General features: G+C 39.2%; 1 protein-coding gene across 14 annotated transcripts in view; it reads left to right on the forward strand.

Annotated features, from left to right (window-relative positions):
• SIPA1L1 (signal induced proliferation associated 1 like 1) overlaps positions 1–25,790 on the forward strand; it is a 420,357-nt gene that overhangs the window by 260,410 nt on the left and 134,157 nt on the right. For 9 of the 14 annotated variants that reach the window (XM_017882761.1, XM_017882759.1, XM_017882760.1 and 6 more), the window contains one exon: positions 5,350–7,148. The exons of 3 other annotated variants lie outside the window; for them this stretch is intronic. In XM_017882761.1, coding sequence (XP_017738250.1) covers positions 5,651–7,148 — 1,498 coding nt within the window. In that variant the 5' untranslated portion in view covers positions 5,350–5,650. Of the gene's footprint in view, positions 1–4,063; positions 4,712–5,349; positions 7,149–25,790 lie in introns of those variants that run through there. 2 more of the 14 variants (XM_017882770.1, XM_017882765.1) reach the window with 2 other exon arrangements.

The following is a 25,790-nucleotide window of genomic DNA, read 5'->3' on the forward strand; positions in this document are numbered from 1 at the left end:
TATTATTATATTTAATATTATATTTGTATTATATATTATGTTTATAGTATTATTTATTAATATGTTAATATAATTAATATTAAATAAAATTGAATATATTATAATTAATATATAATATAATAATAACTATTATTATTCCACCATGTAACTTGCTCCAGCATTCTTTATTCTGTCATTCTTCTTCTGCCCTCAAGCTTTCTGCCAAACTTTTGTGTTCTTTCCTTTACCTTCAGCTATACAAACTATATTCAAGCTTAAGAAAACCTTTGAAGCATAACCTTCTGAACTTTTTTCGTTAGGAGGGTGAGTGGGAAGAAAATGTGATTTTCCCTTTTGATCCTTCCTCTGTCCAAACAGGCACATTTTAAGTTGTTTTCTTATCTCTAAATTTAAATAAGGCTTTATCATGTTACATGTTTTGTATCTATAACTTTTGTATTCACTTTGTTAATTTTGCCACAAGGTTTGTTGACTCCACTTTGTTTCCATCAGTGTCGTCCCCTTCAGAGAGTGAACATTGGGAGAGCAGGAACTAGATTTATCAACTGTTTTTCTCAACTCTTCCTGCTTTTTGTTGAAGGGAGAATACGGAAATGAAAGGAGGTAGAAATTCCTTTCTAAAAAGTTGCATGCTAATTCATAAATCTTAAATTATCCATGGCTTGCATTAAGATGTGTTTCAGGCTAACTTGAAAGAGTGAGCCATCCCTTCTGTCTGAGATGCGACTTTTATGTAATGTGAGTGGAATTCAGGAAAGCCAAGAAGGGATGTAAAGAAAATAGTTTGCTTTATTTGATTATCTTAGCTCATCTAATATTCAAGTACGGTGAAGTTATATTTCTGTTTTTAAATAGTGTTCTATTACCTTCTGAAGTAAGAATATTTATAGGCATTCTAAGCCTGTGTGCACAACTTCAAAACTATTTCTATTTTTTTTTTTTTTAAGAGCCTGGGTATTATTACCATGTTACCTAGGCTGGTCTCAAATTCCTGGGCTCAAGCCATCCGCCTGTCTTGGCCTTCTAAAATGCTGGGATTACAGGCACAAACCACTGTGCTGGGCCTGGACATTTTCGTAAATACTTCTGTAGTGTATATCTCTGGATTATTGGGGCATTTGAATAGTTATTCATCAGCACAGTTCCTTCTGTTGCCCTGAAACATTGAGAACTGGTGTTGTATTTTAGGCTATACCAATTAAAGAATCTCAGAAGATCTCATTTTGGAATGTGAAAGTATTTGATGAGGAATGCTACATCTTTCTGGTGACGCTACCATATTGCACTGTAATTCTTTCACAACAGGAACTGTAGTGTTCCGCCAGCCCCACCCCCTTCCCACATCTTCTTGTGTAACCTTTAAGTCACTCTTTATGCCCTTGTCACGACGTTGTGTCTTTCATTCTATTCCTTGAATTACTGTGCTCCCTTCCTTACCACTTAATCATTTCTTGAAAAAAAAATTTTTTTCATTATTCTGCTTATTGATTAATTCATTATAAGATAGGCAAATAAAGAAGATATCAAATGAGCATCTACCTCTATTTTATCTGTAGTTTAGTGGAGAAGATCATAACCTGAGATTTGGAGGTAACAGCATAGAGATGATATTTAAAGCTGCAGGCACCTACAGTATCACCAAACAGAGTACTGGTTGCCATGCAGATTTCCAGCAGGTAACTTAATTATTCTGCCTTTGTTCAGCTGCACAGACAAATGTGATCCAACCCAATCAACACTCTGCTTTCCACAGTGATATTATTACTCCAGTGGACCCATGCTTCTTCTCATCCTAATACACTTAGTGCTCACATGCATCCTGATAGAAATGCCCTTTATACCCCCTTCCAGAAATATGAAAAATGGTAAGAGAAATAAACCATAGACACCACCCTGCAATCACTAGCTTTTCAGTGGAACTGAACTGAAGACTGAACTGAACTGAAGACTGAAGACTGAGTAGTGGGCAAAAAGAGGCAACAGAAAATGAAGAAGCACATGGTTATCACAGAGGTCCAGAAAAGAGAGGTTCAGGGTGGAGGATGGGTTCGGGAGTGCAGATGCTTCACAGAGCCAGAATGACAAGGGCTTTTTAGCAATCAAGAGGTCCCATGAGAGGTTCCATTTTCAGCATTCTCAGGGACTTGATGTTCTAAATGACTGACCTACTGTGTTACAACTAGTCCCACCAGGAGATAGTTCCTGTTATTAAAGAGCTTACAATCAAAATGGAAAGTATATAGGAAGGAGGCATGACCCATGCATCCCCCGTCATCTTCTTGCTTCTCTGTGTCTCCCCGCTACACCTGGAGCTTTCCTTGAAGGAGGGACTGTTGGATGTATGGTCCATGCTCATAAGACACTACAGAAACATAGGGGGTGGTTTAGAAGACAGGAGGAAGCATTTCTTCTGGAAGAATGGTGGGTTAGGTTGTGAGAGATGTTGAGTTGATGAAAATACTTTCAACTAGTTGAATTGAACTCATTAAACTAAACTATGGGCCCTCTAGATAGAATTAGTGTTCTAGCTACATGGATCTACCATAGACTTAAATAGTATCTAGAGCTGTAAAATTAAACATGTAATAAGAAAAATTTTTATATAGCCTGCTCTTTCAACAGATGGAGGTGACAAGCTGTGAATTCGTATTGCTCTTCTGTTTAATTCTATTGCTTTTTACCATATTGGTACTTAGGTTTGCTGATATTTAAGAGAGTTGCTAATCATTGTCAACATAGGTTTGCTGTTTCAGCCTACCCTGAGGAATAGATGTTAAGGCATTATTTATCTGTCATCATGTGATACACATCAATGGACAGCATTATTTTTGACTGGTAGTTTAATAAGTGCAAAGCATGTATATTTCCATATATACTAGTCAGTGCCCAAAGTTTATATTGTACCCCAAAGGGGTTTGATGCCATAAATAAGAATGAGAAAAGGGAAAGAGGGAGGGAGATGGAAAATGAGAGGGAGAAAAAAATACAAAGAAAGGAAGGTCCTTAAGACTGAAAAAAAACCTGTTATTTAACATAATTGCCCATCTTGAACCTTATCAGTTTTTACAGGCCATTAAAATGTGGCTTCTTTCTCTCCCATGTGCTCGTCTATATTTTGAAATGAAGAGAAAACATTGAGTCGTTGTTATATAATGTAATGGGAGTCTTGAAATTTCTTTTGAATTGGTAAGAAATTTTATATTTAAAATAAGATTTTATAAACTCATTAAAATATTGGAAGTATATGAGATGGTTTGGAAGAGAAATACTGATGGTGGAGACTGAGCATTTCCAAGTCAGTTTTATTTCTTGTATTTTACTGCCAGCTTTTAGTTTCCTCCTATAATGGAAATTACTTCACATCTACTAAGAAAGACAGTTCTGCAGTAAAGTATTTTCTGAGGCAAATGAAATGTGGCAAGAGTTTTTATCGTGGTGGGATTGGTGTGTTGTCCTTTTAGAGAATGAATGTTTTGGGAATGAAAGATGATTTATTTGGATTTCTGTGAGGTTGTGAGAAATGTTGAAAGCATCTACTTTTTATAAGAATCTACTTAGAATTATTATTTATGCCATATAGAGTATTCATTAAAATAATCAGCTTTTTGGGAGATGAACAGGTGTTTGCATTTTGGTTCAGTTGATTCATTTTCCTTCCATTTTATGAGAATCACTTCTTAAACCTTTGCCGTGGCCATACATGCTGTCCTTTGATATCCTCGGAAGCAACAGTTAGCATGTTTTGTCACTTGAAGGGTTATCATTGAAAGAGGAACATGTAAAGTTCTGGAATGTAAAGGGAATAATAGCAGTCTGACAGTAGAAGTATCTAGAAAGCTCAAAAGCCAGGTTTAATTAGGTAGCAGTGCAAAACTATTATCCCTTTTACAAAAGACGGTGAAGAGGAGTGCTAGTGAAAACAATTGGCATTTATCTGAATGGCTCCACAGACCCAGCCAGCACGAGCCCAGCCAGAGCTTGCCTGGCCCTGCATTCTGCAGGCAGCATGCTTTTTTTTTTTTTTTTGAAACACCCCTACGTGTTCCAGCCTTTAAATAGCAGTGAGTCTTCTAAAATGATGCTGTGTGCTGCAAGAGAAATGAAAGCGCCTGCCTTGGAGGCAGGAAGCCGACTAGGGAGATGCTTAATTATCGTGGAAGTAAGTGCTTGTTACCATTGAGTGGAGAGTGCAGCAAGTGCGGGTCGTCCTCGGGTGTCAGAGCCATGATTTGTAGACAATGCCGCCCTGTCAGCTCAGTGCTGGTTCAGCAGCATCTTTCCAAACATGTATTTGGCAAGAATTTAAAGGCCACCTCTTGTGTAATTTGTGGAGTCTTGGAAAAGAAGCCTCTGCCTTTCTTTTCAGAATGTACGCAACCATGCAGAATTTTGTACTCAGAATCTGTGTCTCCTGCCTCCTGCCTGACGTGCTCATGAGGAAGTTCATTTCCATGCCCGTCACCTGGAAGGATGCTAACAGTTCTCTGTAATCTGTTGGGGATATGGAGAGGGCCACCCAGAGCTGTGTTTTGTTTCTACCGTCTTCATAAATTAGCACTGATGGGGTGGAGTAGGTTGTACTGCATAAGGAAATGCAGGCATTTTGTTCATTAGTGAGATACTTCTAGCTTTTAAGAGTACAAGAAACTAAGGAGAGCTTGTGAAGAGGTGGTGGTGAATGCTGGATTCATTCTGCAATATCCTCGTCTCGGTAAGTAATAAAGTAGAGGAAAATACAGAAGAGTGCTAATGGATATAATGGCTCCGGGAAAACCCTTTTATTTATTTTTTTTCTGCTGTATTTGTTTTGCCAACTATGTTAAGCCTTTGTAAGGAAACAAAAAACATGTATTGATTTTGGAATAGAGGAGTTAAAAGTGATTGTTGCAGCATATTCAGTAAAGTCATTTTCAGTTTTACTTTTGTCAGAAAACTGTGTTGCTCTAATTATCTTATTTACTTGGTTACATCTCAAACTTCTGGTTATCACAGTAGCTCATGATGTTCTACATTTTTAGAGGTCATTGGAGCAAAAGTCTGTACTTTGGGTAGGAGCCATGATATCCAGAACAAGATGTACCCCTCCCCCTGCCCCCCATTTTATGAAACAGTTCAATGAAGGTGAAGTCTTAGTGGTCTTTTTTTTTAGAATATAAATTATGGATTTTATCAAATGAATTTTACTTTCTTCCTTTCTTTCAAACCTGCTTTACTAAAAATATGGATTTTGGAACTGTGAATCCCAATCCATTATTGAGTCTTTTATTTTCATGTATCTGGTTTTGACAATTGCATGTTTGTTTTTAGATGTATTTATCTGCTAATTCAAATTATCCTTTTCTGTTTTAGAGAAAGCATGGGATTATGGCAACCACAGAGTCTCAGTAATACCAGTTCCGTTCAATTTTTTCTAAAAGAAAGCCCTCTGTTAAAGTGAAGCAAAGAAACTGTTGTGGATTATAACGTTTAGGAGTTCAAATTTTCAGTGCTTTACAAATAAAGCATCATTTAATCTTTTAAATGAAAAAGATTAAGATCTCATGCAACTGTTGTATTTTCTGGAAGCCATTCTCCAAAAGGGAAGTGCACATTTAAAACACAGATATGATGGTCCTTGCTGCAGGGATTTAAGTCTACTTGCTTTTACATCATGACCAGCTTGAAACGGTCACAGACAGAAAGGCCCCTTGCCACTGACAGGGCCTCCGTTGTTGGCACAGACGGCACCCCCAAAGTCCACACTGATGATTTCTACATGCGGCGCTTCCGGTCCCAAAATGGCAGCTTAGGCTCATCAGTTATGGCTCCTGTAGGGCCCCCCCGAAGTGAAGGTTCTCACCATATAACCTCAACCCCCGGAGTCCCAAAGATGGGGGTAAGAGCAAGGATTGCAGATTGGCCCCCAAGAAAGGAAAACATAAAAGAATCTAGCCGTTCAAGCCAGGAAATAGAAACCTCAAGTTGCCTTGATAGCCTGTCCTCCAAAAGCAGTCCTGTGAGTCAGGGAAGTTCTGTTAGCCTCAATTCCAATGACTCAGCCATGCTGAAAAGCATACAGAACACGCTGAAAAACAAGACAAGACCGTCGGAGAACATGGACTCCAGATTTCTCATGCCTGAAGCCTACCCCAGCTCCCCCAGAAAAGCTCTTCGCAGAATACGGCAGCGAAGCAACAGTGATATCACCATAAGTGAACTTGATGTGGATAGCTTTGATGAATGTATCTCACCTACTTACAAAACTGGACCATCACTGCACAGGGAATATGGTAGCACATCTTCAATTGATAAACAGGGAACGTCTGGAGAAAGCTTTTTTGATTTGTTAAAGGGCTACAAAGATGACAAATCTGATAGAGGTCCAACTCCAACCAAGCTCAGTGACTTTCTCATTACTGGTGGTAGCAAGGGTTCTGGTTTCTCTTTGGATGTTATAGACGGGCCTATCTCACAGAGAGAGAACCTCAGGCTTTTTAAGGAAAGGGAAAAACCACTCAAGCGACGTTCGAAATCTGAAACTGGAGACTCATCTATTTTTCGTAAATTGCGCAATGCCAAAGGTGAAGAACTTGGGAAGTCATCAGATCTTGAAGATAACCGATCAGAAGACTCTGTCAGGCCCTGGACATGTCCAAAGTGCTTTGCCCACTATGATGTCCAGAGTATATTATTTGATTTAAATGAGGCAATTATGAACAGGCACAATGTTATTAAGAGGAGAAACACCACCACTGGAGCTTCCGCAGCTGCTGTGGCATCCTTGGTCTCTGGACCTCTGTCTCATTCAGCCAGTTTTAGCTCCCCAATGGGCAGCACAGAGGACCTTAATTCCAAAGGAAGCCTCAGCATGGACCAGGGAGATGATAAAAGCAATGAGCTTGTAATGAGCTGTCCATATTTTCGGAATGAGATAGGTGGAGAAGGGGAGAGGAAAATCAGCCTTTCAAAATCAAATTCTGGCTCCTTTAGTGGATGTGAAAGTGCCTCCTTTGAGTCTACCCTTAGTTCCCATTGCACAAATGCAGGAGTGGCAGTACTTGAAGTGCCCAAGGAGAACTTGGTGTTGCACCTAGATAGAGTGAAAAGATACATCGTGGAACACGTAGATCTGGGTGCATACTATTATAGAAAATTTTTCTACCAGAAGGGTAAGTAGAGATCCTTTATTTCTTAAATTTTCTTTTGCCATACTTTCTGAAGAAAAGTACTCTATATTAAGATATTTATTAGCAATGTGGCATAAGATTTGCATGTCTTCATTATCTTTCTTGGTGGCAAAATAGCTCGATAGCCATTTGCTCAGTTTATTTCTTCTTGCATTTTTTAAGTTACTTTCCCCTTTCAGATATACAAATGTCTTGTATATTAAACAGTGCTTTTACAAATAAAAAGCCCCTTTGACTTAGCGGTTGAAATTATAGTCTTTGTTATATAGTAGATTTGCTGTGTCACCTTTAGGGATAAATGTACCAAGTTGAAAATATTTATATATAGCTATTTTTTAAGGATTGCAAAAACAGTTTTAATGCTACTTTCATTTTTTAACACTTTCGCAGTAAGTACAGGAACCATGTCTTTGCTGCTTCAATGTTGTCATCAGTAGGTGGGAATTATAACATATTCCTGTCCATTTACAGGAAGTATTGTGAAAACAAATTACATTATTTGACAGAAGTCACAGAGCCAATAGATCTCAGTGCCAAGAATCAAATCTAGGTCTTTGAGTAGAAAAGGCACTGACGAGAGAAGTACCTTTGACATAAGGGCCACTTCCTTTCTAGTCTTTTCTTTGAATGGGAGAGTAAAAAAAGAAAAAGAAAAAAATTTATATATATAGTTGAGATTATACTTTATACACAGTTTTATCTCATACTTTTAAGAAAGACCATTATGATTTACTGAAAAGTAAGTAGTATAAGTGAACTCTTACAAGCTTTTTGAGCAGCATTAATTTAGGAATGAGTTTAAGTTATCCAGATAGGCAAATGAGGAAACGGGATGACCATCCACGAAGGACATACCTCTGTGTTCCATTAGCTAGATCAGTCATCTCTGCAGCCAAGTGAAGAGGCCTGTGGCGAGAGGCTCCCAGTCTGCAAACTACTCCCGCAGTGTTTTGATTTCCACTGTTTTGGGGTTTTGAATTGTATTTAAATTTATTCTTCTGAGTGAAGTTTAGTTTCGAATCTAGTACTCATAGCTTTATAACAATTGCTTTAGAATAAAACATATCTTAATATTACATGATAGATCCTGTTCCAGAAGGCTTTATTGACGGAAACAATCTTGTCTCGTGACTAAATTCCTACATATCTATGGCGTGGGTCTTGGAATCAATATTGTTTTGCATACCCCGATGTCATTTTTAAACATTTATCTTCTCAGAATAATTTTCTGAAGTTTATATTTTAGAAATTACATCTCTCTTACACTGTTCTTTAAGGTCCAAGGTTTCTCATTCTTGCCAACTTGGCATTTGGGGGTGAGATGATTCTTTGTTGGGTGGGGTGGAGACGGGGGCTGTCCTGTGCATTGTAGGATGTAGGATGCTTAGCAGCATCCCTGGTTTCCACACTATCAATGCCAGTAGGTTTTCCTTCTCCTTCTAGTTGTGACAGCCTAAAATGTCTTCAAGCATCGCCAAATGTCTCTTAGGAGGTAAACTAACCCCTAGTTGAGAACCCCTGCTTTACTGTACCTGTGCAAATTTTCTGCAGGTGTTTCTGAGCTGTCAATAGGTGAAGGCAAAATGGCCTCCACCCAAAACTGACAGTGAAACATATTAGTTATAATCTAATTTATGTAGTTATGGGTACCTTTTTCCTATTAGGCACTATAATAACATTATTATAATAATGAACATTTTGGGTACTTATTTTGTACCAGGCACTGTACTAGGCATTTGCTATGCCACATTTTCTCATTTCAATCTCTTAATGCCCAGGAGGGTAGGTACTATTGTTAACCTTATTTTCCAGTTGAGAAAACTGAGGCTTAAGTGATAGGCTCTCATGGAGCTAGTAAATGTTGGAGCCAGGCTATCTGAACAGTCATGTTCTTAATCACTGTTCTCTGATCTCTGCTAGGTTAAAGAGATGGAGAATCTTAAAGTATTTTATCTTTCAAAAGTCTGCAATACAAATGTGAATGCTTAGATTCCAGATTAATCGTTTGTTCCTAGTAACCTCATAAATCTAATAGTCACTAATCCAGTAGTTACTAATTTGAAGCATGGAAAATACCCTCTTACCCAGCATAATTGGAACTAGTGAATTGAAAATATCAACTCAAGCAGGGAATTTTTTAAAAGTATACATTTAAGCTGTTCTATTGTCATTAAAACATGTATGAATATGTTTGCCAAACTCTTGTGAGGCTAAAGGCTTTTCTTTGACAATGATTCTACTCTTTTAAATTCTTCATTGTGTTAATAGGCTAAACCATAAGAATAAAAACATAGAGACTAACAACACAATCTGAGTACAAAATCTTAGATTTCATAACTTTTTTCTCATTTTTTTGTAGCTGTCCTGCCCACATTTAATCCAACAGCTTTCTTTTTAATGACTTGTCTTTATTAAGTCTGTAGTAAAGCCTTAGTTTTTAGTAGGAACAACGTTTATTTTTTGTACTCATATTTCATCAGCTTTCATAATTAAATTTCATAATTAAAATAGCAAGTCAAATGGTATAAACAGCCCACTCTTTGTCAGCATGAGGTCCAGCTGGCGGGAGCAGAAAGTATATATGGCACTAGGGATCACCCACTAGACTGCTGGTGCCACTGGGTATTCATCAGCATGGTTTGCAGGGGAATGATGAGCAGTGTGGTTAATCCAGGAAGTTGTCCAATGGAAGTCAGTTACATAGAGTGCCTACTGTAAGAACTTTTCTTGGGCCACACAACTTAGAATTTTCAAGTCAGACAGGCAATTTGTTACAATATGATACTATACCACAAGTAATGGCTCTGGATAACAAAATTTTGAGCAGAAATTAAGCTCTGTAGAGTATAAACTGTACATTTTAAAAATTGTTATTTATACTTTTATATAGTATAAAACATATCTAAACAAACAACTCTGTCTTGTAATAGACAACTTTGATTCACTGAAATTAGCAGACTAACTCATTTTTCCTAATCAGAACCTTAAAGCAAGTCTTCTTGTTGAAGGAGTACATCAGTGTCAGATGTAATTTATCCTCTAGCACCAAGGTGTGGCCCTGCTGACCTGGCTGTCATTCAGCCTCTTATCAGGTAGTTTCTGTTTGGCTGCCTAATGCATTCCTGACTAAGGAACTTAGACTGTGGCTAAGTCTCAGGCAGGGGCGGGAGTAGAATGAGAGTACTTTACTAAAGTATGCTATACAGCTGCATATTTGGCTAATGAAGCTATAATCACTTTTTATTATTACATTGTTTTTATAAACATTATTTTACAAATTTAGACTTCAGAGGATATTTTACTCCAACATATAAGCCAGGTCAATTGCTGGAAAGATGCTGGATCAATAGAGGAATCCCATTGTTCGTACTTAGTAAAATAAGCAACATGCTATCAATGCTTTTCTTTCCAGTCGTTTCTCATGCCCACTTCTCTTTGCCATTTTGCTAGTGAGTGTATGTTTATATTGAGACCCAGGATTAAATGACGGTAATAATGTAGCTAATATTCATTGCATTACTTCTTTGTACTTTATTTAGAGTTCCTCACTTAATGCCCATTGGACCCCAAGGTGAATCTGTCCTGGTGATAGAAGTCCAAGTAATACAGCCACATCCTCCTTAGGGAGGCACAGACTAGGCAGTAGGGCTGCATTCAGATTAACCTGAATTACTTATCTTCCTTTGAGTGTATGTATGTTTTCTGTTTTTATTTATTTATTTATTTTATTGTTATTTTTTGAGACAGAGTCTCGCTCTGTCACGTAGGCTGGAGTGCAGTGGCATGATCTCGGCTCACTGCAATCTTTGCCTCCTGGATTCAAGCTTTTCTCATGCCTCAGCCTCCCAGGTAGCTGGGATTACAGGTGTGCAGCACTGTGCCCAGCTAATTTTTGTATTTTTAGTAGAGATGGGGTTTCACCATGTTGGCCAGGCTGGTCTCGAACTCCTGGCCTTAAGTGATCTGCCTGCCTTGGCCTCCCAAAGTGCTGGGATTACAAGCATGAGCCTCTGCGCCCGGCCTTGTGTTTTTATTTAGATAGTCACCATGATCAGAGTACTAAGGAAATTTATAGGTGGAAAATACTAAGTTATAGAATAATTATAATGTTGCCTATATCCTGCATAGCTTGTTGGAGGAGGAGACCTTTTCCAAGCCATTGCTTACCTTGGTTTCTGTGGCCCCACAAGACTTCTTCAATTTTGCACTGAGTGTATAATTGTCTATGAACTATGTTCTCCTTGAATCCTATACAGAGGAATGCATTAATGAAGACAGAGGAGCCCATGGGCTCTTGGCAGTGGCATTTGTTCCTCCACTGATCAACAGTGTTGATAGGCTTATCTGCGTGGTAGCTGGAGTGTTAGTCTCAAACTCAAGTTACTGAAGATGCTGTGATAGGGAAGGGCCTGTCTCTACTGCACGCTGCCCAGGAGAAACACAGTATCTGGTCTGAAGCACATCTAAGAATATTTTCTCATTCCTTAAAAGAGGGGAAACTAGTGCTTATGCACCTAAATATTCTTTGGATAACTGTAAGCCACCAGATTTGATTGTTCTTACTGTTCACCTTCCTCCTCCTCCTCCATTCCAAAACACATACAAATCAGGTTGAACAGAAATTGAGGAGACAAAGTACGTTTCAGTTGCTGTTTTCTGTCTTTACCTCTCACCCTCTTGTCATCAGCCATCTTTAACTTAGTTTCTTTAGAATACCACACTTAACTTGATTTGTACTAAAGTTACAGCTTTAGCACTCTCATATACTCTCAATTTTGCCATCAAGAGCTATTCTTCAAGTTCCAGTCTGTCAAATAAGCATCATTAAATAGCTGTTATAAATTTTAGTGGATTATTTTTTAGTGCATATAGAACATCAGGGAATATGTTAACTAAGTGTATTTCTAAAATGTGTGCTTATTTTGTTTATTCAGGATTTTTTGCTTTTTAAAAAATCCTTCTGCTGTGTAAATATTAGTCTTGAGAAAAGTACCATGGAATGCTTTACAATTCAGTGTTCTTTAAGCATAATTATTCTACATCTAGTTTTTTGATGTGGACAGTTTTAGATTTTGGATAAATGGTAAACTCCAAGGTCAGTAAGTCTGCTCTCCTGAACCATGTTGTGTTCTACGCTGTTGAATTTAGCAGTTATTTTCTGCCAAAATGAATTGAATGATGAAAGTTTTATACATATATAATAATTAATTGTTTTAATGCTTTTGCCTTTCATTTTTTATTAAAGTATTTTTCAGTGTAGTTTCATTTTTATACAGTTTATATATAATCTATGTAATTAATTTGAAGGTAACTCTCTATGTATTCCCTCACAGGGAGATTTGAGGCACTAAATGCCTTCCTGAGAAGCTAAGCTAGGAGTGTGTTTTGCTGCTGTCCTTTTTTCTCCTCAGGGCTTCCAGTAGCAAGGAAGCTAGTAGGTATTGTGGTTTTGTGTGTTTGCTCCTTGGAAAGCAGAGGTCCTCTCTTTTCTTTACTGTGATCTCGAAGTCCCAGCGTGGCTCAGCTGCAACCTGATCTGGAAGGCTTTCACAGTGCCTGAGCCTCTCAAGCCAGAGGTTTGTGGAAGCTGCTTAAAAGGGCGTGGGCTTCAACTGCTCCTACATGTGTTTTATTTTAAAATCAAGATAGACCATCAAAGACCACACTAGTTCAAACACTCGACTTTATTAAAGGTCATCTTTTTAAGAGCCAGTCATATAAAAACAGAGTTTGTTTTGTAGTAAAGCTGGTGGTGAAGACATTTGCATTATGTCATTCATCAACCACTTTAGAAAGTTCATGTGAAAAATTAATTTTAGAATTTGATGCCAGAAGTTGAAACCGGTAGCTACCAAATGCCTGCCTTTCTGATGATAGGTATTTTGTGTGTGTGTGTTTTGTTTCACTTATCTCTTGTTTTACTTCAACTCCCAGAACCAAATTTGATGCTCAGCTATATGATTTTGATTATTAACACATCTGCTTCCACTTTCATCTTTTATTTTCCTATTCTGTTTCATTAGCATGATTTATATATATCCTGTATCATTAATGACCTCAATTCTTTTTGGAAAAAGATGATTAGTATACATTTATATCCAAATAAAATACCTCTGTCCCCAGGCTTTCTCCTTAGTTCCAGCTGCATTTCTCACCAGCTGTTAATCTGCCTCTACCCAGATGGCTATCTCATTGGTATCTGTAACCCACGTGCAGAGAGATTTGGAGTTCACCATTTTTCTCCCCTCCTCATCATTGCTCTCCTTCTGTAAATTAAAGCTTCTTTGATACCTCCTTCATCTTCATTGTGTTCAACCTACGATCTCTAGTCTACCTTCAAATTGTAGATAACTTCTGTTCCTCATGTCCCATTCCCAATTCTTTATGTAACTTCAGGGCCTCATGCCTCTTACCCAAATTCTAGGTTTCTTAGTCCCTTTATAGTCTACCCTACTCAAACTCTAACCTCTTGTCTTTGCCAGATAGTCCTTTATTTAATAATGTAATAAACATGTGGGTCATCTGAAAGGCAGATGCTGAGACAATACAGGACTGCAAGTGGTTAGGAGCTTGGATGAGAGTAACTTAGGTCTGTGAAAGATAATTTTGCAGAGAAAGCCTTCAGTTCTTCAAAGGAAAGAGGAGACAAAGGAAGATTAGGCAGGGAGAGCCTCAGACCATGATGCAGATCTGACAAAGTGTCAGCCAACGCAAAGGGTCAAAAATGAGCATTAGAGAGGCATTACTAGAGCATCACTCCTTGTTGGGGAGTAAAAGGCAGGTCCTGTTACCCCACCATGCTCAGCTATTGACTAGGGGCTGCCCAGGAAGAGTGTGGCCCAACTCAAAAATTATAGTAGATTTGAAGGCACGGCATCCAGAGACTTTTAGCTAATCCTATTTCTTGTGACCAAACTGGTTGTAGGTTCTTCCTAGAAGGGAAATCAGAGTGTTGCACCCACATACAAAAATGCATTATCCAATTTACTGTTGTCAAGAGTACCCTTCATTTTTTTAAAGTAGTTTTAAAAATTAAAATAACTGCACATTTATTTACTCATTTATCCATTTGTTCAGTCATTCAAATAATATTTAGCATCTGTTGTGTCCCAGATACAGTGCCTGGAGGAGAACAAATGGAGATACACCTCTGCCTTCATGGTATTTATAGTCTCCAATTAGTGCAGTTAAGATGAATGGGAAGCTATTAAACAGAGGTTTTTTAAAAAGTCTTCTACAATTTCTTTGTTTCCTCTGTTCCAGAGTTCCTTTGTTGGAACTCTGTTTTGATGGATGGTGAACCCCTGGACTTATCTTCCCTTTTTTTTTCTTTTGTAATTTCAATTTCTTTTTATTTTTGTTCTATACTCATTGATTTCATCTGATGACAAGCAGTTGTTATGTAGCTCTGTATGTTCTATTAGTCCTTTTGCTGAATTTTATTTTTAGCTGTCATATTTTTAATCCCCCAATAACTCGTTCTTTTGTTTTTTGTTTTTAGACAGGGTCTTCCACTGTCACAGGCTGGAGTGCAGTGGCGTGATTATGGCTCGCTGCAGCCTCAAACTCCTGGGCTCAAGTGATCCTCCCACCTCAGCCTCCTCAACAGCTGGGATCACAAGTGTGCATCATCACACCTGGCTAATTTTTTTAGATTTCTTTTTGTAGAGATGTGGTGTCACCATGTCACCCAGACTGGTCTCAAACTCCTGGGCTCAAGCAGTCCTCCCACCTCAGCCTCCCAAAGTGCTGAGATTATAGGCGTGAGCCACTGCGCCCACCTTGTAGTTATCTTTCATAATAGTTTTTTCTTACATAACCTCCCCTCCCATTTCTCTGTTGGTATTAATTAAAAATTTTTTCTAAGTTCTTTTTCTTGAATTACCTGTATCTTTCTGTTTGTACATTTTACTTTTCTTACTTTTCTTTTTTCTTCTTCATGCTGTTAGTTGTCCAGTGATCTTTATCACATTTATGAATAAAGGTTGAGGTAGCTTAATGTAAGAGGCTTGGGTTCCCCTGCAGCTCCCCAGCTGATCTCTTCTTACATAGGAGAAGTAGTGTAACCTTTCTATAGGAAGGTGTCCCTGTGGAGTGACAGAGCAATAATCAGGCTGCAGTATAGAAACCCACAGGTGTGTCAAATTAGAAGGGCTTTATCCTGTTCCACTCCTGCATGGAGTTGAGTTTCCTTCTCCTGCCCCAGGGTATGCACTAGAATAGGTTCCTCTTCCTTTCCTCTCTTGCCCACCTGACAGGCTTCTGCCTGTCCTCCAGGGTTATGCAGCCCTCTGAACTCCTCTCCTGCAAGGTTTAGATGCTCTCCCACCACTGACCTGACACACCCTAGCACCTCTTGTTTTGCATGATGATTTCTATGCTGCATTAATTCACAGCCAGCCTAAGCATGCTTTGAAGGCAAGGGCCACAGAATAGAAGGTCAGGTTTTACAAATGAATAAATGTTTGTTGCTGAACAAGGTATAAAATTTATTGAGTTGAGGAGCCAGTGTGTCTTGTATTCATAGCATCAGGAAGAAAAGGTAGAGGAAGCCCTCTGTGTATATGGCCTTGTGTTATACTACAGACACTGGATAATACGTTGCAGTTCTTCTTCCTCTCTTCTCAAGAAATGAGACTACAGACAGGTCTGTATGTGGTCATGGTGGTTTTGTGGATTTACCAACCACCAGTTGATCCCCATAGGCACAAAACGCCATCACAGAGACTGATTTTTACTATTGTAAACTTTACTGGACACAACTGATGGAAACTAAAATCAGTGAATGACTGTTGAAGGAGAAATGGGAGGAGAAGCAGGATTTGCATGACCTCCAGGTATTTCCTTTAAGACATTTGTAAACTACAGGAGAAAAGATAGTAACTTAATGGTGGAGAAACCTGGCAGATACAGCCGTACCTAAGTGAATCAAGGTTGATATGAACCTCCGGATGTACTGACAAGGACACATCATTTCTGTAGTCCTCTTGCCCAAGAGGCACAACCCCAGCCCAATCACTTGAAACTACCACACAAACGCAAATTGAGGGAGAAATACTCTTCAAAGCTGTCAAGGTCATGAAAGACAAGTAGACTAAGGAACTCTTAGAATCTATAGGGGATTAAAAAGACATAACAACAAAATGCAACATGGGATTCTGGATGGGATTGGGGGGATTCCACATAATGGAAACACTGGTAAAATTTGAATAAGCACTTTAGTTAATGGTATTGCGCCAATGTTAATTTCCTGGTTTTATTTGCGAGGGAGGATATCCATCACCTTGAGTATCATTTCTATGTGTTGGGGACATTTCAAGGCCTCTCTTTCAGCTATTTTGAATATACCAGTAGATTGTTGCTAACTATAGTCGCTCTAATGTGCTATTGAGCATTAGAACTTTTATTGTTTAACTGTATGTTTGTACTCATTAACCACCCCCTCTTCATCCTTGTCAGATGAAGAATTTGGAAATATTTTACCCAATGAAACTCATGATTTCTTCACTCTGTTGATTGTTTCTTTTGCTGTACAAAAGTTTTTTACTTTAGTATAGTCCTATATGTCTATTCTTGTTTTCATTGCCTGTGCTTTTCAGGTCTTAGCCATAAAGTCTTTGCCTAAACCAATGTCCTGGAGCATTTCTCCTTTGCTTTCTTCTAGTAGTTTTATAGTTTCAGGTCATAGGTTTATTATGTCTTTAATCCATCTTGAGTTGATTTTGTATGTGGTGAGAGAGAGGAGTGTAGAATTTTCCCAGCACCATTTATTGAAGAGGGTGTCCTTTCCCCAGTGTGTGTTCTTGACACCTTTGTCAAAAATTATTTGGCTGTAAATGTATGAATGTTTTTGGATTCTAGATTCTGTTCCATTGGTCTTTGTGTCTGTTTTTAGACCAGTGCCATGCTGTTTTGATTACAATAGCCTTGTAATATGTTTTAAAGTCAGGTAGTATGATGTTTCCAGCTTTGTTCTTTTTGCTCTGGATTGTTTTGTCTGTTCTGCCTCTTTTTTTTTTTGGGGGGGGGGTTCCATGTAAATTTTAGGATGTTTTTTCTATTTCTGCAAAGAATGGCATTGGTATTTTGAATGGGGATTTGCACTGAATCTGTAAAATGTTGTCATTTTAATGATAATAATTCTTCCACTCCATGGGCATGGGACATGTTTGTTTGTGTGTTCTTCCATTTCGTTCAACAGCGTTTCGTAGTTTTCCTTACAGAGATCTTTTACAACTTTGGTTTAATTTATTCCTCGGTATTTTCTTTTCTTTTCTTTTGTTTTTTGTTTTTGTTTCTGTTGTAGATGGAATTGCCTTCTTGATTTCTTTCTCAACTAGTTTGTTATTGGTGTAAAAGAACACTACTGAATTTGTGTTGATGTTCATTTTGTATCATGCAACTTTACTGAATTTAATGATCCAGATCTAATATTTTTTTGGTGCAGACTTAAGTTTTTTCTAGATATAAGATTATATCGTCAGCACAGAGGAACAATTTGACTTCATCTTTTCTGATTTAGATGCCTTTTCTTTCTTTTTTTTACCTGATTGCTCTGGCTTGAACTTCCAATACTGTACTGGAGTAGTGAAAGTAGACATCCTTTCTTGTTCCAGTTCTTAGAGAAAAGGATTTCAGCTTTTCCCCATTCAGTGTGATATTAGCTATGCGCTGGTCACATATGGCCTTTATAATGTTGAGGTCTGTTTCTTCTATGCCTAGTTTGTTGAGAGTTTTTAATCTTGAAGGGATGCAAAATTTTACCAAACATTTTATGTCTATTGGGATGATCATATGGTTTTTGTCCTCCATTTAGTTGATGTGATATGTCGTACTTACTGAGTTGCATATTTTGAACCATCTTTGGATCTCTGAGATAAATCCCACTTGATTATGGTGTATTATTTCTTTAGTGTGCTGTTGGATTCAGTTTGTTCGTATTTTGTTGAGCCTTTTTGCATGTATGTTCATATGGGATACTGACCTGCAGTTTTCTTTTTTGTGTGTGTCCTTGTCTGGTTTTGGTATCAGGGTAATGCTGACCTCATAGAATGAGTTAGGGAGAGTTCCATCTTCTTCAGTTTTTTGGAATACTTTGATGAGAATTTGTGTTCTTTGGAAGTTTGATAGAATTCAACAGCAAAGCCATTGGGTTCTGGGCTCTTCTTTACTGGGAGACTTTTTATTACTGCATGATCTTATGTCCAGGAATTCATCCATTTCCTGTAAGTTTTTTAGTTTGTTAGTGCCTCTGATCTTTTGTGTTTCTGTAGTTATCAGTTATGATGTCTCTTTTTTCATTTCTGATTTGATTTTGGTCTTCTCTCTTTTTGTTTCTTGGTTATCCTTCCAAGTGATTTATCAATTGTCTTTTCAAAAAACCAACTTTCTTTTGTAGATTTTTTTCTATTGTGTTTTAGTCTCTATTTTGTTTAATTCTGTGATCTGTTACTTCTTGCCTTCTAATTTCGGGTTTGGTTTGTTCTTGGCTTTTCTAGTTTCTTGAGGTACACCATTAGATTGCTTATTTGAAATATTTCTCTGTTTTTGATGTAGTCACTTATTGTTATAAAATTCTCACTTAACACTGTTTTTGCTGTATCCCATCAGTTTTGTACTTTGTATTTTGGTTTTCATTTGCTTCAAGAAATTTCTTCATTTTCTCTTTAGTTTCTTCTTTGACCCAGTGGTCATTCAGGAGCGTGTTGTTTAATTTCTATGTATTTTTACAGTTTATAGAGTTTCTTTTGTTATTGGTTTCTAATTTTATTTCATTGTGGTCTCAGGAGATACTTGATATTATTTAAAGTTTTAAAGTTTTTTTGAGACTTATTTGGGCCCTAATATATAGTCCATCTTGGAGAATGTTCTATGTGCTGATGAAAAGAATGTGTATGCTGCAACTGCTGAGTGAAATATTCTGTAAATGTCTGTTACATCCATTTGGTCTAATGTGTAGCTTAAATTCAGTGTTTCTTTATTAATTTTCTGTCTGGATGATCTGTCTAAGGATGAGAATAGGGTGTTGAAGTCTCTAACTCAGGAGTCCCCAACCACTGGTCTGTGGCCTGTTAGGAACCAGGCTGCACAGCAGGAGGTGAGCAGCAGGTGAGCCAGCATTATCGCCTGAGCTCTCCCTCCAGTCAGAACAGCGGCGGCATTAAATTCTCATAGGAGCGCAAATGAACCCCGTTGTGAACTATGCATGCGAGGGATATAGGTTGTGCGCTCCTTATAAGAATCTAACTAATGCCTGTCCCCAAGGTCCGTGGAAAAACTGTCTTCCACGAAACCTGTTCCTGGTGCCAAAAAGGTTGGGGACCACTGCTCTAACTATGATAGTATTGGAGTCTTTCTCTTTAAATCTAATAATGTTTTGTTTATATATCTGGGTGCTCTGGTGGTAAGTGCATATATGTTTAGAATTGTTGTATCCTTTTGCTGAATTGATCTATCTTATATAATGGCCTTCATTGTCTCTTGCTTTATTTAACTTGAAGTCTGTTTTATCTAAGTGTACCTATTCCTGCTCACTTTTGGTTTCCATTTCCATGGACTACCTTTTTCATACTGTTACTGTAGTCTGTATGTTTCTTTAGAGGTAAGATGAGTTTCTTGTAGACATTATATAGTTGGGTCATGTATTTTTTTTTTGCATTCAGCCCATCTATATCTTTTCTGTGGAAAATGTAATCTGTTTACATTCAAGGTTATTATTTATAGGTGAGGACATATTTCTGTCACTTTATTAATTGATATCTAGTTATTTTGTGTATTGGTTTCTTTCTCATATTGTTTACCACTGTGATTTGGTGGTTTTTTTTTTTTTTTTTTTTTTTTTTTTTTTTTTGAGACAGGTGCTTACTCAGTTATTTAGGCCAGAGTACAGTGGTATGATCATGGCCCACTGCAGCCTTGAATTCCCGGACTTTAAGTGATCCTCCCACCTCAGCCTCCTGAATATCTAGAACTACAGGCATATGCCACCATGCCTGACTAATTAAAAAGAAATATGGCCGGGCACAGTGGCCCACGCCTGTAATCCCAATACTTTGGGAGGCTGAGGCAGGTGGATCATGCGGTCAGAAACCAGCCTGGCCAAGATGGTGATACCCCGTCTCTACTAAAACTACAAAAAAATTAGTGGGGTGTGGTGGTGGGCACCTGTAATCCCAGCTACTCGGGAGGCTGAGCCAGGAGAATCACTTGAACCTGGGAGGTGGAGGTTGCAGTGAGCCGAGATTGCACCACTGCACCCTAGCTTGGGCAGCGGAGCAAGATTCTTTATATTGAGACAAGGTTTTGCTCTGTCAATCAGACTAGAGTGTAGAGGCCTGATCTCGGCTAACTGCAACCTCTGCCTCCTGGGCTCAAGTGATCCTTCTGCCTCAGCCCCCTGAGTAGCTGGGACTACAGGCACACACCACCACGCCTGGCTCACTTTTCTATTTTTTGTAGAGATGAGGTTTCACCATGTTGCTCTGGCTGGTCTTGAACTCCTGAGCCAAGCCATCTGCCTGCTCTGGCCTCTCACAGTGCTAGAACTGTATAGGTTTGAGCAACTGCACCTGGCCTTAGCTAATTTTTTTTTTTTTTTTTTTTTTGAGACGGAGTCTGGCTCTGTCGCCCAGGCTGGAGTGCGGTGGCCGGATGTCAGCTCACTGCAAGCTCCGCCTCCCAGGTTCACACCATTCTCCTGCCTCCGCCTCCCAAGTAGCTGGGACTACAGGCGCCCGCCACCACGCCCGGCTAGTTTTTTTTGTATTCTTTAGTAGAGACGGGGTTTCACCGTATTAGCCAGGATGGTCTCAATCTCCTGACCTTGTGATCCGCCCGTCTCGGCCTCCCAAAGTGCTGGGATTACAGGCTTGAGCCACCGCGCCCGGCCACCTTAGCTAATTTTTTAAAAAATTTGTTTCTAGGAATGAAGTCTCACTATATTGCCTAAGCTGGTCTCAAACTGCTAGGCTCAAGCAATCTTTCTGCCTCAGTGTCCCAGAGTGCTGAGATTACAGGTGGGAGCCACTGCACCTGGCCAAGTTTGGTGGCTTTCTGGAATGGTAACATTTTTGTGTGTTTTCATGATGGTGGTTACCATTTTTTCACTTCCAGGGCTAGGACTCGCTTAAGCATTTTTTTTTTTAAAGCACTGAATTTAATACTAAAAAAAGATGAATTCTCTCAGCTTTTGCTTGTCTTGGAAAGACTTTTTATCCTTCATTTATGAAGGATAACTGCTGAGTTTCGTAGCTTTGGCTGACAGGTTTTGTTGTTGTTGTTGTTGTTTCTTTTTTTCCCCCGCACTTCTAATGTATCTTCCCATTCTCTACTGGCTTAGAAGTTTTCTGCTTAGAAATCCACTGTTAGTCTGATGGGGGTCCCTTTATAAGTGACTACACACTTTTCTCTTGCTATTTTTGGAATTCTCTTTGTCTTTGGCTTTTGATGGTTTCACCAAAATGTGCCATGGAGAAGACCCTTTTTTATTGCTTCTGTTTGGGGATCTGTAAGCTTCCTGTATCTGGATATTTACATCTCTTGCTAGACTTAGAATGTTTTTATCTTACTATTTCATTAAATATGTTTTCTAACCCTTTGATTTTCTTTTTACTTTCTGGGACTCTGAAAATTTGAATATTTGGTTGCTTTATAATGTCTCATGTCACATAGGCTTTGCACTTTTTTTTATTCTTTTTTTTTGCAGTTTTTGACTGTTATTTCAAAAGATCCATCTTCAAGTACTGAGATTCTTTTTTCTGCTTAATCTAGTCTGTTGTTGATGCTTTCAAATGTATTTTGTATTTCATTCAATGAATTCTTCACTTCCAATATTTCTGTTTGTTTCTTTTTATAATTTCTATCTCTTTGGTAAATTTCTCATTCATATTCTGATATATTTGTGTTCTTTTTCAGTATTTAGTTGTATTTCACTGAGCTTCATTAATTAACGTTTCAAATTCTTTTCTAGGATTTTGTATATTTCTTTTGATTGGGATCTGCTGCTGGAGACATATTGTATTCTTTTTAAGATGTCATATTTCTTAGTTTTTTCATGGTTTCTATGTCCTTACATTGCTATGTACACATCTGATATAACAGCTGCTTCTTGCAGTTTTTTGAGTTTACTTTCATGGGGAAGGACTTTTTCCTGAAAATGTATCTATAGTGCTGGTTGGGTAGGGCATTTTGACTTTGATTCTGGGTGCATGTAGTAGTATAGTCTATGTATAATGTCTTTGTCTGTCAGCAGCATAAGTGGTATCTGTAATTTCCTTGACTTAGGGTACAGTCGTTAATGGAGGCTTGCTGAACTTTTGCTGGTGACTGGGAGGTGGGCCAGTCATCAAGCCCGGTGGTAGCAGTGTTGGACTGAGTCTGTGTGTGTCTGGGCCTCAGGGCAGCAAACACCAGCACTTGTGCTAGCAGGTCGCGGCAGGTTAATTCTGGGGCTACAAGTGACTTGCTTGGATACCCAGTAATGCTGGCAGTGGGCTACAGTTGTTGGAGTCCTGGGCCCTGGGAAGCAGGCATGATAGGGGTAATAGCAATAACAGTGGTGGGATGACCCTCTGAGTTCTAAGTGGTGTGCACTGGTGTTGGCCCGTGGCTATGGTGCCCTGAGAGGGCTTGACCTCCATCCCCTTGATGGCACATGAAACTTTGGCTATGGTGGGCAGGGACTGAGTTATCCCCAGACCCCTAGAAGGTTGCTCAGGTGGGGATGGCAGTGGCTGCTCTGTGGCTGTGCTCCTGGGGAGGACGGGATTGCTTTCAGTGGCAGCAGCCACACGCAGATGGGTGGAAAACATTCCCTTCCCTTGTGCTTCAGCCCCAATGATGGCAACCCACAACAAAGGCACCTGCAGGCCATGAAGTCTGGGCATGTGAAAATGGGTGATCTCACTCTGCTGGAGAAAGGGGGGTTGCTGCCAGTTGGCCCATGCTTCAGTCCTGGTGGTAGCAGTTTGCTGTGGCAGTGGCTGCATATAGGGGATGTCGGTGGGGTTCCAGGAATATGGAGATGCAAGTGCTGTTGATCCCTAGGGCAGGGTGCAGTCTCTTTGGGGCTAGGCTGTCAAAATGGTGTCGTTATGCATGCCGTAGCTGCATAGGACTCAGGAGGTTGTGTTGGACCAATTGTGGGCTTCATCCTGAGCAGTGCCCTGGCATGTTTTCCAGGCATCTCCTTATATTTGTTTCAGGGCCTGCAAGGGTCATGGGGCTCTTCCATAGCTAGGATCACAGGAGTGAGTCCACAATGGAAATGTGGCTCATGGGGGATCTCTCACTTACCCTGCACTGGGGAGTCTCTCCATGGTCCCAGCCAGTCCCAACAAAGCAGGCTTAGTTTCCTGGTTTTGACAATGATTATTGTACTGTATGTCGTTATATAAGATATTAGCACTGTGGGAGTCTGGGTGAGCAATATGGAAATAACCTGTAATATTTTTGTAACTTTTCTCTAAGTCTAAAAGGAGTCCAGATAAAACGTTAAAAAAATTTATTTTTTTCGGGCAGAAAAAAGAAATTAAAAACAAATAAAAACTTTCATGTACATATATGCATGTATATACAGTCATATACATGCATAAACACAGGAACCATAGAAGGTGTGACACCAAAAGATTGGCCAGATGTTTGAAGCTTAAGTAGCACCCCCTTGGTAGTGCAGAGGGAATTGGGGGATGTAGGCAATTGTGAGGGTAGTAAATGATTTTCAGAGGTAATGAATGAGCCCAAAGAATAGATAATGTCCTGGAACAAAGCTCCTCTGAGTTCCAGGGGGAGGTGACAGGAAGGTGAGGGGCAGAACCTCACTATGAACAATGGTAGTTTTAATTTGCAGATAAACTGTCCCAGGTAATTTCCAGGAACTGCCCTCAGCATAATAGATGAAAAGCCTGCATGGTGTGGTGACTATTAGTGTTCTCTCTTTTAACATTTTGCAGCTGTGTTTCAATATGCTTGGTTTGCTTTGTATTTTTATTCCATGCATTTTAAAACATTATTCTGGCCAGTGGGCAGTGGCTTATTAATACCAATGCTTTTGGAGGTCAAGGTGGGAGGACTGCTTGAGCCCAGCAGTTCAAGACCAGCCTGAGCAACATAGTGAGACAACATCACTACAGAAAATTGGCCTATGAATTCAAGTGGTTAATCTTTCCTGGTTATCTGATGTGATTCCTAGGGAGGGAGTTTTAAGACAGTTTTACTTTTTTGGTAAGAAGTTTCCTCAGTCAGATAAGGAAATACCAGAGTCCCTCCCTTTGCTTTCAGGGGAGAAACTAGAGAAGATTAGAAGGTCCTTGGTTCTGAAACATCTTCTACGGCTTTTCAATTTCTTTAATTCAAAAATATCCAGCATGCAAAAGCACCATATTTTGGGGTATTGTTATCTGTGCCCCAACACCTTCCATATAAAAAGATCAAAGCAACTACCTTGCTTACTGATTTCCACATTCCAGTGAGTTTCTGTGCTCTTTGTTTGGCATTCTTGAAGCAAAGGGCCTTTTAGATCTGTTGTTTCAGTACAAGTTGATGACATACATAATCAAGCTTGCCACCTATTTCCCAAATGTGTACCTCATTATATCTTCAGACAGTGAGACCCTCATTCTGAGCCCTGAAATTAGGTGCTCAAAAAAAATTTGCTTTATTGCATCAATTCCTTTTCCAGTCTTCTAATGAAGGTCCCTCCTCTGTATGGTGAGCCCATTAATCTGAGCATCAAGGCAATGAGAGGAGACATCTTCCTATTTGCATTCAAGTCAAGTCTGAGAGAAGCATGAGCAGAAGCCATCTCTAGGACTCATGTAAACATTTAGTCAACAAATAGGTAGGTTTTGCTGAGTATTTGGGACACTGCACGGTCCCTGTCCTTGTTAGCAGTGGTGACTTCTGCCTTAACTGAATTTCTGGCTACCTGTTAGAGACTTTCCCCTAAATCCTCCAAAAGCCTTTTATATAGGAAGACATCTTGCTGCAATATGCCTGGTAAGGAGGTGTAAAGGATGTTTTAAATATAAGGCAATTCATTTAGAAACAAATGTTTCATTGTAATTTTTTTCATTTCGATGTTAGTTTTTTTTTTTTTCCTAGGCTAATGTTTGAATTGGTATTAACATTAAAAGTAACTTAACTTTTAAACATATTCTTTATAGTCATTGACCATTTGCAAACCAAATGCATTTTTTATAGTTAAAAAAAAATCTAGCCAGGCGCAGTGGCTCATGTTTGTAGTCCCAGCACTTTGGAAGGCCGAGGCAGGCAGATCACGAGGTCAGGAGTTCGAGACCAGCCTGACTAACATGGTGAAACCCTCTCTCTACTAAAATACAAAGGTTAGCCGGGCATGGTGGCACATCCCTGTAATCCCAGCTACTCAGGAGGCTGAAGCAGAAGAATCGCTTGAACCTGGGAGGCGGAGGCTGCACTGAGCCATCGCACCACTGCAGTCCAGCCTGGGTGACAGAGAGAGACTCTGTCTCAAAAAACAAAACAGGCCGGGCGCAGTGGCTCAAGCCTGTAATCCCAGCACTTTGGGAGGCCGAGACGGGCGGATCACGAGGTCAGGAGATCGAGACCATCCTGGCTAACACTGTGAAACCCCGTCTCTACTAAAAA

This window comes from Rhinopithecus bieti, unplaced genomic scaffold (assembly GCF_001698545.2).
Source record: "Rhinopithecus bieti isolate Rb0 unplaced genomic scaffold, ASM169854v2 scaffold_13259, whole genome shotgun sequence".
Classification (NCBI taxonomy): Eukaryota; Metazoa; Chordata; class Mammalia; order Primates; family Cercopithecidae; genus Rhinopithecus; species Rhinopithecus bieti.